This window comes from Pipra filicauda, unplaced genomic scaffold, assembly GCF_003945595.2.
Source record: "Pipra filicauda isolate LSUMZ 115617 unplaced genomic scaffold, ASM394559v2 scaffold5_size6683894_pilon, whole genome shotgun sequence".
In the NCBI taxonomy this organism is placed as follows: Eukaryota; Metazoa; Chordata; class Aves; order Passeriformes; family Pipridae; genus Pipra; species Pipra filicauda.
The window spans coordinates 4,474,739-4,487,431 of record NW_024104754.1 but is presented as its reverse complement, the minus strand read 5'-3'; the positions used below and the strand labels follow the sequence as shown (position 1 = coordinate 4,487,431).

Here is a 12,693-nt window from a genome sequence, read left to right as displayed (position 1 = left end):
AGACAACTGACACCTTAAATTTTATCAGTTAAAAAAAAAAAATCTCAACGCCTTTACCAGAACTTGTAGTCCACTTGCAGTCCACTTGCAGACTAACAAGTGTAACCTTTTGGGAATGTTTAATTATATTTTTTTCTCCATTGACTTATCAAAAACCTGCTCAGGAAACCTGGAGTAATCATGAAATTTGAGCTAGTACTTAGTTTCTTTTCTTTACTGAAGGAAATATAGCCAGGCAGTCACCAGTGAGAAAAAGCAACTACAGACCTGATTTTAATTTGGAGGTTTTCTTTGTAATTACAAATGTAACCTAGTGTAGTCTAATCACAGGTAAAAAACCATCTTAACAGCAGATTCATATCTGTAGCATGCATTTATGTACGCTTTATTAATTTGCTCTGAATTTAATATATCATTATTAATATGCACTTGGGATATAAATATGGGATATATAACCTAGCCTGTCTTTTACCTACTCTGCCTAAGTTACATCTTAGATATACCTTTCAGAAACAAAAAGTACAGTCTTAATACAAGACTTTTGCTGCCCTTGAGTAAAATTAGACTCACCACTCAGTAAAACTAGAGTACCTGGGTTTGAATAATATTTCAGTTTAGTTTCTTTTAATTTATTAATAATTACTTACCCAAAAAATAATTCTGCATATTGTGGTGCAGGAAAAGTCAATATTGCATACTTGTAGGTTTCTTTAACATTTAGGCCAGCTTAAATATTTAATGAGATCATAAGGACTTGGAGAACCGTGTAGCTTGATATGTTTGCTGTACAAAAATGTTGTGTATCATCACATCAGAACAGATTTTTGTACCAGCAGTGAAACTTGGAACAGCTTTCTGTGGGCAACTCCTTTAGCTGAGTCAGGATGAAATCTTGTCAACAGCTTCCCACACTGTCTCACTTCACCACACCACAGCACCTACGTGTTTGTGGTTACGAAGAAGTATCATCTGTCTCTTGGTTAGATTAAATTTAAATATGTAATTTACTTTCATACTTTAAGTAATAGTTTTGGTACTGAATTAGTTGTCAGGTTGCTAGTGCTGCCTTACAGGCCTCTTGCACTCTATTCCTAAAGGTTTGTTGTGTTGATCTTTTTTTAATCAATTAAGTAATGATACAGAGCTTTTCACACTTCACTCACACACGGAAATTTTGCTGAGTCACAGTCATCCAAAACTGTTAGATTTGTTTTGCAAAGCATTCAGAGGCAAAGTACAGATCTCAACTACAAAAATGTGAAAGCAGAGCTGAATTTTGCTCATAGAATTGTTTAACAGGGAATATGTTCTCAGTGTGCCACCTGTCTCAGAGTACCGGTTTGGACGAGATCAGATGTGTACTCTGACACAAGAGAGAAAGCACTGCCATTCATGAAAAAAGCTTTTCCTTTCCTTTGCAATTGCTTCCACTCAGGCAGCATTCCAGACTGTTTGAACACTTGTTCTTTTTACAATGCCAAGAAATAACAAAAATCTTAATTTCTCCTCCCAACCAAATTCTTGTTTTTTATTACGTTTTCATTTTAAGTAAATTTAAGGGTTGAACAACTGACAAGAACACACAATGGAAAAATGCCATACTGTTATTTTTCCAAGATGCCAGAAGGGGTGGGTGTCAATTTTTTTTTTTAATTTCCACACCTCTTTTTCAATTCTATTAGAGAACATCAGGAACTGTTTTTCCTACACCCTCTCACAAAACTTGGGGAGCATACTCAAGCTCCCTTTAATTACAGAGAGCAAGATGAAGTGAAAAAAATAAAAAAGAAAAAGGCTCTTACCAGCTGTAGCATGAAGATAAAACCAGAAACTGCCAAAAAGAAAATTACCTTCTTTGAGACTGCAGTTGATAGATCCCAAACAGATCTAAAGGAAACTGTGCAGAGAATCACATGGGAAAAGTTTTATAAAAATATTCCTGCAGTGGAAAAAGGTTAGAAAGGAACAGGGATGCTATTGAGAAGCCAGTGTTTCAGTGCTATTGCTGCCACTATCACCCACCTCTTCAAAATCAATCTGTACAATATATATTAAGAATTTTACAATTAACAGTCAGTTCACTTAACTAGTTACAAACAGTTCATTTAAGAACCATATTCTCAATGTTATGTTAATAAATCAGAACACAGATGACAGCAGTTTAAAGAGTGTACATTGAGATTTATTAGAACAAGCACTAATAGCAGCAGTGTACAGAGTGATGGAGACAATGTACTGTATGCACTGAACAATAATAATTATACAATTGCACTTCTTCAGAGATCTATTAGAAAATGCTTTTCAGTAAACAGTTTCCCAAATCTAGCATTGTTTGGATTTGCCTCTGAGGAAAAAAAATACAAAAAATATGCTTTATTTTTTTTTTTTTTTTTGGTAAGGCATTAGCAACATTCATTGGCAGGCTACACAAGTCATTTGTACATGCATTATCCAATTACATTGCAACAGGTAAAAGAGCGTCATGTTTCCTCAAAAACTAAAATTGTGTGTGTGTTTTGGACATAATATCCTGGTAAATCTGACTTACCCAAAAGGAAACAGATGACATCTTTCATTACATTTTAGAGCACAACAAAAACTATAGCATAGCCAAGTTCACTTTTTATTTCCTACCAGAAGAGGTAGGACCTCCTTCAGCTGGACTTGGTATTAAGGGTATTGTGTATACCACATATATCACTGGAATAAAGTCTTAATTATTACTTTTTGTTTACTATTCCCCCCCACTACCACCTCCCTGAATCATGTGGCCAAAGGATGCTTGACTGTAGTCAACATTAAATATTGAATGAGCTTGGTTTTTATTGCATGAGAGGTAGTCAGTGTGAGGCCTCTTCTGCTCTCTGGATTACTACAACAGTACGTTCAAAACCAACATATAAGTGCAAAGACACACAGAAAGTGTTGCAGCTGGAAACTTAAAACTGTTATTTTAACTGTTTCTTTCTGGCTACGTTCAATCTCAGAAGTAGTCAGAGAACTCAATATACCAAAAAAAGCAATTCTGTTTATGTGCTAAAGCCTAGACGGAAGAGGCACTTTCTCACATTCATGCTTTTCTGGGCTGAGATTAGAAGTGTGCTCTTAGTCAGCCACCCCCTTTTCCACAAATCAGAAAGATCAGACTCCTTTTTTTGACTGGCATACAGTACTAGCAGTTCTCAACTCTGGCCTGGGACCATCGTGGGGAAAGTAAAGGGAAACCAGAAAAAGGGACTGCAAATATTCTTACAATTAAGCTTGCCAGAGTGAGACATAATATGATGAATTGTTATGGTTTTAATGCACTGTTCTTTCTTCCAAATGTCATACCTAACTGAGCGCTGCAGAAGCATGAAGTTAACTTGTTTTTAAATACTACAAGCTCCAGAATAAGGTTCCAAAATGCAAGCAAGTCAAAGGAAAGTCAAATATACTGCTCTGAGTGGCAAGCAGTCAAACCAACTGAATTTCACACATTTTATCTTTCACAACTCGGTGCACATGTTCAAAATTAAGCTTAAGTGCATCTAGTTGAATACCTAGGCTTGACAGCACATTAGGCCTACAGCTGAAATAGATTTGGGCAGCTACATCATCCACTCACCTGGAAGCTCACTGAGTTCAATGGAGAATGGAGTACCAACAGCAGTTCAAGCCTTGTCTGTGTAAGTGCTCATTTGTTCAAGCATGTAGGAACTAAAAATCAACTAATATAAAGCCTGGTGTAACCAGGTAACCAGCTATATATTTTTCCTAGGAATGTCATTGTTGAGCATTTTTATTTGAACTTAAGCATCTACATCTTTTAAACTGATTTAAACTGCAATGTTCATACTAAGTAAGTACTGATGCCTGTGCAACATCAGAGGCCAAGCAGATGAAGCAGGAAAAACCTGATGTGCACTGCTGATTAACTCTTACAGTGAAATAAGTCTATAGATTTGGAATATGCAAATAATATTCTTTCTGTATTATTCCTCAGCTACTGATGCGTAGTAACCATAAGCAATAAAATGCTTTTCACAGGCACAATTACAGCCCATATCTGGAATCAGAATAATAAGATGTGATGTAAAGAAGAATCATCCTGAAGACGTCCCAAACTTGTGAATAGTCAAGCACAGATAAATGCATTTGCAAGAAATCAATCAAGATCAATCAACAATATTTTTAAATGTTAAATTACTGAATGCACTATGAAGGACTAAATTTATGGTTTTGAAAATTGCGATACTATAAGTAGCTTATATAATTTTCACAACAAATATTTGCAAATCAATATTCTATTGACTATTTAGAAATCATGGTACTGATTTTTTTTCCCCGTATCCTATTCTTCTTCATCTCATTATGTAAGTCCACAGCGAACTTTTGAGCATAAAATTAAGGGTGCTGCAGGTGAGGCTTAGTATTACAGTGCTCAAAAATAATGCCTTCTGCAACATTTGGGTGGCTGGGTACATAAATACTTCTCAATGTCTTTCTTTCCCTTAAGTAACCCTTTTCTACTGCTGTCAAACAACAGAAAAAATTTTATCTGGTTCATCTACAACTCAGACCCTTTCTCATTACAGTCTGTTATTTCCCTCTAAAACAGATACTGTCTACCCAGTACTGAAAAGTAGCACTGGTTCTATATGTTATGCTTCTAGAAAGCAACTATTTGCCTTTAAATTCATCTTAAAACCACAAAGCAAGTTTCTGTATGCCTTTCTTGCTGACATAATAGCATAACCACAGTGGAAAGACTTTGAGAATTTCCTTTTACAAGTATGCTATGTGAAGAGGGGTACAAGGAATCAACAGATTTGGGATCTTTTTCAGAATGAGCACAGGGACATGGGCAATCAGCAAAGAATGCTCTTCTAGCTATTTAGATTCTGACATTTTGGCCTGCTAAAGAATTGGCACAGGGCTGTTTCCCATCTGAAAGGCTGTTAAAAGCAAAGAAGCTCAGTAAGGCAATGTAAAAATGACAACTAATATAAACCTTACTCTTCTAGTGGCATTCTCATAATCTGAGCAAGGTAAAAAATGCTAACATTTACTACATTTCATAGACGTGCGCATGGGATCCAATCACACCAAAAAAGTGGGACGTTATTCCAAATTTATATGAACTTTGTTGAAAAGTGAGAGAAAATACAAAATTCTTTGCTACTGAAGTACTAAGAAATCACAAATCACTAAAGAGTTAATTATACAGAGAAATGTAGATAAAGACCCAGAGAAGAGTCTTGCTACTGGTTACAACAAAGAAAATATACCTAATATCCTAACATAGAACTATCATAATAATCTCTCTGGATACCACAGTAGTTTAATTTTATGATGGCTTTTTACATACTAAATAAAAGTATCCTCTTCAGACAATCTAGCAGTAAGAGATGAAGAACAAATAGTTTGCTATGCATTTTGAGGAAGAAAATTACCTCAGACATCAGACAGTAGCAGCTTGATTTCTTACTTATTTTATAGTAAGTAACTTAGACACAAATCAACATACAAAGAAGAATCCCACTGGAAAATATTTCTTTTTGGTCCAAGGATGAAATTTTACTAGTCCACCCTACGAGCTGGATATTTAGCAAGACATGAGCATTAGGTGCAAGACAGAAGCACCACTCTTTATGTCTGCAGAGTTCGAAACGTGGTTTAATTTTTAAAACTCAAACTTCACATGTGATTGATTGTCAGTGAGGAAAGAACAAGTAGTTTAGAAATAATTACAAAGGAACAAAACCAGTGTCTTTGCTAATTAGAGTGAAAGCTTGACTAAGGTAGAAGTTGTCATTTTGCATTTATGCCTGCATACCAAAATACACTCATCGGCACTTATTTTTCTGCTCAGTCAGGTCTTCTGTGAGACTTATCTGACAACAAAATTTACTGTGATCTGAATTTGTTATACTATATCTCAACCACTAAAGAATATCAGTAACACTTATTTTAAGAACCAAATATAGACCTATTTTCTAACTTTGAATTGTAGTGACAATTTTCACGGTTGATTTCAAGACAGGTGACAAAGTGATTTTAATATATTTATTGTGATCCACTCTCAAAATATTTTATAAAATATTAAGCAAATACAAGGATAATAGAAGATCTCACCTGTGGTTCTTCCACACAGTTAAATGAGCTATCCTGAATTTTCTTTTGCCTGGAAAATACTGAGGATTAACCTTGCATTAACTATGTTAATGTTACCGTAATATTCCTTGTTCAGGTGAATTTAACAAAGAAAGAGAGAGCATTCAGCACAGGACTAATAGACAAGAAATCTGAGTTTGCAGTCCTGACTCTAACACTGATTGTTCTTGGTGGACCTGACAAATCAATCACTGGGACACAAGCGCAATCCTAGGAAGTGATGCTACTTCAGAAAAAGACCTTGCATGTGTAGCTGCACCAACTGGCACAAGGAGCAAGTATCTCAGTGAAGAACAATAGTTTTGGTTGAATATTTCCCAGTGTGTGTGCTGCTCTTGTATAGCACATCATTTTGATACTCAGATAAGTTACCCACTTCTGAGTTTTTGAAGGGATTTTCTCACCTCTTCCCATTTTGCATGCCTAATGTTCTGGGCCAGCAACATTATACACTGGCGTAAGATATCCCCCTTTCATCAATGCAGACCATTAAAAGTAGCAGTTAACATGGAAATATGTTTTAGTGTTTCACAGGAGACATTTGAATCATTGCTCCAGGAGTACAAATAAGTAGCTTTACCATACTTAAATGAATTATTCATAGGTCAGAAAGACTATATTACAAACTGCTTATTATATATTCAGACTTCATGGTTTCCTTATTTATAAAATATGTAACTCTCTTTGTCCACACTACCAAGACACCTTCAGCCAAATGCTGGCTACAGTCATTTTTTATTTATAAAAGGAATAAGAACTTCCCTTCAACTTCACATTAATTCTGAGCAAATGTCACCAATCTTCCCTTTTTTCATGCTGTCATGGATCAGTGGAAAGAAAAATGGTATTAAGATAACCTGCCTGAAATGGATTCAACAGCTCTGATGACATTTTAATTTGTAGAAGTTAGAAAACTTTCCATTTTTTTACATCTCACATGGACAGCTTCTGTGACTAGTTTCACCATTCTCCATTGTCGTCTCTTCCCTTTCTTTTCTGAGGTTTGTCAAAGATTGTAAGGAAGGTAAAAAAAAAAAAATCAAAGATATGAGGGGTTTATAATGCCACAAAATTTGACAAAGGAGAAGGTTGGTATATAAAGCACAAGTACAACAATATCACTTTTTAAACTTGCAAGAGACCATATAAAAGTCCTCTTATAAAGAGGCTTTTTAGTTTAGTGAAAGAAATACATAGTTTACACCAAGCCAGTGAATGAAAATACTTTACATACCCTAGTTTAAAAAGCAAATAATGCATTTGCTTTTGTAAGTAGACTCCTTACAATACATAATACAAAAATAAAGTGAATTGCTGTAAATAAGCCATTTCTCTGACTTTACTCAGATTTGCAACATTCTCCTAGGTTCCAGTCACTGTTCTAATTAAACCTTTATTAATGTACTTAGTCTAGATTCTTCTGTTAAAAAAAAAAAAAAAAGAAAGAAAAGAAAAAAAAGAATAAGAAAAAAAAGACCTTTCTTAATGAAAATACTGAGTGATATCAGAATTATCATAAAAGTAACCACGCATGGTAAAATAGAAAATTATACTACTTTTTATACTAAATATATCTCGACTTCTATCAATATATTTACTAAAGAGGAAATTCAAGTTTTATACAGTTTTGATGACTAATACTTAATGACAGAAAGAAAAAACAAGATAGTATTTTTCACCCCAGTAGCTGCCAAGGTAAGCAGTTATGACATAGTAAAATTTGTTAGCTTTCTCCCAGGTCTGTGCATAACACACGGTTACCAGTAAAGCCATTCCAGTGTTTCTTACACAATTTTGTCAATGTTAATCTTATTCCACCAGGTGAGCCAAACTCTCTAACTTAACCCCTACTGTAATTTTAGCATATGAATACAAATACACTTTCCTTCCAGGTGGATTTAATCTGAAAAAGTCTCTTACTTTCATTATGCACTTCTATTATTAGTAATGACATCTAAAAGTATTAATTCCTCGGATTACAACTGCAGTCAATGGCATGTTAAATAGCTACTGTTTATTGTTGCACCAGACAATGTTTAAAATTCTGTAAAACAGAGACCACACAAACCTTCCCTATACTAAAATAGCTCTGCCAGTGAAAGCAACTTTAGCAAAATAAAGAGAATTGGTACATTCAGCCCTCCTGGTTATTGTGCAATTGCAAATGAACCTCCGTTCCCTTCCTTTAGGGTATTTCTGAAAATTCAGATTTTTTGAGACAAACTCAATGCAAGACTGGCTTTGTGCTGGGCTCCACTGCTGAGAGGTGAGAAAATTATGTGACCTCCATTGCAAACAGAGAACATGGACACAGCCCAAATGCAAACTCCTCACCAGGTGCCCATGAGGGCAGAACCACCACTGGCTCCTAGTGTGCCCTAAAGTTTGTGTAATTTGCTTCCATAAAACGCCAACAGCACTCAGTAGGGAATTAAGGATAATATCTTTCAAAACTGTACCATGTATATGCACTGTAATACTTGATATATTCCTGGCATGTGCTATTCAAATAAAACCCACAGATGCCATACAACATCATTTGGAGTCAGAAGTTCCAAATGAGAAAATAAAAAGGGTATTGTTATTTGTGAGATGAAAAGATACTATAGTGGGAATTGCACTTTTAAAGCTAAATATAAAAAAGTTGATTTCATGCAACTTACATCTGTCTAAAATTAGAATGGGTATCTAGATGACTTTTTAATCACAGTGATACTGTATGAAAATCAACTCATATTCAAATAGTCTCTCCCAGTGAGATAACAATTTCAATATGCCAAAAAATCTACCACCTTGTTAATACTGATCTAAAATAAGAATGAAGCTATTTAAGTCTTTGTAAGACATTACATTCAACGAAAATAGCTATTATTACCAATCATATCCACAGTTCCAGAACAGGGAGGAAATTAGGGTACACTTTTAAAATATTAATTGAAAGTACAACTCATTATTATGAAATAAAAGCATGAAAGTTGTGTATTTTGTACAGAAATAAGTGTTTTGAGAAAACACAGGGGAAAAAGTAAAGGATATGTCTTTGAAGTGAAAGTTAGTATGTCTTAAATTGCTTAAAAGGTTTTAAATGCCAAATGATTACACAGATTTTCATCATCTACCAAACCTATAGCAATTAAATCTACTGAGTTGGATAGTATTTTTCATGCCTTCCAAAAGGAAATACTGCCTGGATGAATGAAGAGATATGGGCTGAAAACTGTCTAAATGCCCAGGCTTGAAGGGCACTTAATGTTTTATGCCCCGCTGGCAGCCAGCAACAAGGATGGCCCTGTAGGGATCAGTTTTGTGGCCCATGTCAATCAACATCTCACTAGTGACCCAGACAAGGACACAAGGCTACATGCTAACTAGTTCACAGATGACATTAAATCAGGAGGATGAGATGGCATGCCAAATGTAAAAAATAATTCAGTGATAGTATCTCCACTGTTCACCAAGTTTCAGTCTGCATTGCAAATAATGCCATTCACAAAGCACTACCAGAACACTGTTAAACTAATGACCTTCTTTCTGTATTTAAATTAAAAATTTGAGGACATGCAGTTCTGTCCCTCAAATGTACTTGCAGTCATACACACATAATGCTTCCTATTATCACAGTGAACTGCACACAAAGACTGGAGCAAGAGGTGGACAAGAGTTTAATAGAGTTGGTTTTAAAGAAAGCAACACAGAATAATTAATTGCTATTTTGGGCACAATGTGCAAATTTGATTCATAGTAATGTTATTAAAGCAAGTAGGATGAAGTTAACCAAATATTACTTAAAAACCCAAACTTTGATATATTTTCATTTTCTTATAATAACAATTGCAGAAATAAAAAAACGAATAAATCAGACTAGGTTCAACTAGGAAAGAAAAAGATAGCATTCTTTGAATAATTTAAAGTTTTCTTTGGAAGAAGTCCTATTCATCTACACATAGCTTTTTTTATACCAAATATTGATAAACAATTCATCAGCATTCACAATTCTTAAAAAGCCTACTCAATATTTTCTTTAGGCTTTCATAATTCTTTCCGTTAACAGAACTGCATGAAGACATTGGAACTGATCAGTAGCTAGTTGCCCTGCTAGTTATTTTGTCATATAATCAACAGGGAGAACTAAATTAAACAACCAAAGTAATCTGAGTTCTATAGGGAGCTGACCTTGCAAAATGAAGAAGCATGCTGAGAGCTGGGCATGTGTGGTGATCCACGGTGATCAAGCAGCTCTGCTGGCAGGATCACATACTTATCTAGTAATTTTATTTTAGGTCTCAGTACTGGAATCAATCTTAAATAGAAAAATCTGTGTGCACTAGGTATGCTGTGTATGGGCAGAAAGAAATACACTGTATATGCATGAAATCTAACCTATCATCGATGGCAGGATATATAATACATGTATAAATGGAAGACTAGATCATACTATATGGAACGTAGTTTTTATCTAATAAATTTTTCCTTCTATTAAAATCTGCCCTCCTACTTTTAACATTCAGAGATTTTCAAATAGAAAGTGCCAAGCCTTCTCCCACTTGTATTAACTGAATCTTAGCAACATGTAAGAGACTTGGTTCTTAATCAAAAAATATAGAACCACTTTATGGAAGAATGTAAAGTATAATTTTGCACAAAAGCAATTTTGGCAAAACAAGTAGTAGTTGTTAGCTACAACACTTGGGAGCCTCTGCCATACGCTCAAATATAAATTTAGATAAGAAAAGTGGATGGGGAAAAAACAGAGCCAGGAAAGTAAACAGTGTGTGTAGCAGAAAACAGTTGCATTTACAGTACTATCCAGCTTCTGGAGAGAAGCCAGAGACCTTCCCATGAAATCCTGCCGTGCTTTTAACACTGTTGCAAAGCTTCAGGGATTTCTAATTGCGTAAACAGTTATGGGAAAATGAGATTAACTGTGACATCTATGTCCAGCCAGTGCTAAAAGTGATGACTGCATCTCAGCATCAGTCATTTTAGAATACGAAGTTTCTGACTAGCAATTCATATGAATTTAGCAAAATTGTCTCAAATTCAACCAGCTATGAGTTTCTTTTAAGTCTGATTATACAGTCAGCATCCCAAAGCTAAAGCATGTACAGTAGATCTCATTCCTCTGAAATACATTTAGATGTTTGGTTGTCTTTTGATTTTAAATAATGCAGCTCGTCCAATATTTTTATTATGATAAAATTCTAATGCTTTAAAAATCTGCCCTTCACATAAGCCTAAGCATAGATATTTTAAAATTACTTACTGTACATCTTCATATTTTGTTAAGGCATGAACAATGGCATATGAATGGGAACAGCTTCCAGAAAAGCATATCTTTTTGACAAAGGCCAGTCCAAGCACATCACATCAAAGGACTAACCTGAAGCCAGAAATGTCAGTGTTGTGACTCGAGAGTTTTTAACAAAAATAGTTGAAACAAAATGGATGTTTTTCTCTTTTTCTTCCTTTTTTTTTTTTTAATTTAAAGTGTATTACTCTTAATGTCTGTTTAAAGCACCGATTGCAGTCTTGCGCTTACCACCTCTTCTGAGTGACTTTGGATAACTCATCTGCTTCTTTTGTTCTGAATTTTCAGCGTATGAAACTTTAAAAGGTTTTTGTTCCTTTTTTTTTTTCTTTTTAAATGGCTGCTGCAAAATTAAAAAGATCCAGAAGTGGTCAGGGGCCTGGTCTAATGCACTTTCAAAAGTCCATTATAAAGATGAATATAAATGTGTATGATACTTTTTTTCCGTAGACCCACAAACCACGCTTAGCTATAAGAAACATATTGTGCATAGTTATTTTTTTTTCTTCAGAGTGATATGTTTACTAGATCTACATTCTCAGTTTACCAGAGTACAGGAATGTCTACTTTACTAAAGCCAGGATCCTTTCGCAGTTCCCAGTAGGTTTCGTTGGTGACCCAGGCTTCTCTTTGATTAGCGTCGATAACTTTTCTGTAGAAAGGGAAAAAAAAAAAAAGAGAGGGGGAAAAAAGTTTTGACCATAGATCTCTACTCTTATACAATGTAAAATCAAATTTCACACCTCTCTGATCTAACCAATATTAAATACGATTTTATATTTCTAAAGGACACAAGAACAGTCAGGGGTTTAAAAACAAAAATCAACCTCTACTTAAAAGTGGAAGATAGAGAAAACAGTCTACAAACAGATTGCAAACCCGTTGTCTGATATGTGTGAACAGGTCTTAGAGCCATATAAAACCTCTTTGGCCATTACAGATTCTGATTATGTGCAGGGAATCATTCAATAGATGTAGCTTGCAGAATGTAAGCCTTTTACCATTTATTTTTTTTGTCTCCCCTGTATTTTGCTCACATTATACTACCACTGCATCAAGCACATTCAGTCTTTTCACTTTTGATTCCCCATGCTATATATCAGGCTATTTGGTATGACTATCCCTTGTTTCAGAAGAATGCTTAATGAAAAACCAACAGACAAAAAAGCCCTTCCCTCAAAAATAAATAAACTTTAAGTGTATACACATACATTTATATATATACATTT

At 34.8% G+C, this 12,693-nt stretch overlaps 1 protein-coding gene across 4 annotated transcripts in view; it reads right to left on the bottom strand.

Annotated features, from left to right (window-relative positions):
- Window positions 1-2,160: 2,160 nt before the first annotated feature.
- The window catches only part of OSBPL6 (oxysterol binding protein like 6), a 99,241-nt gene continuing 88,708 nt past the window's right edge, over window positions 2,161-12,693 (bottom strand). For all 4 annotated transcript variants that reach the window (XM_027731423.2, XM_039388023.1, XM_039388024.1 and 1 more), the window contains one exon: window positions 2,161-12,116. In XM_027731423.2, the coding sequence (XP_027587224.1) occupies window positions 12,008-12,116 (109 nt within the window). In that variant the 3' untranslated portion in view covers window positions 2,161-12,007. The remainder of the gene's footprint in view (window positions 12,117-12,693) is intronic.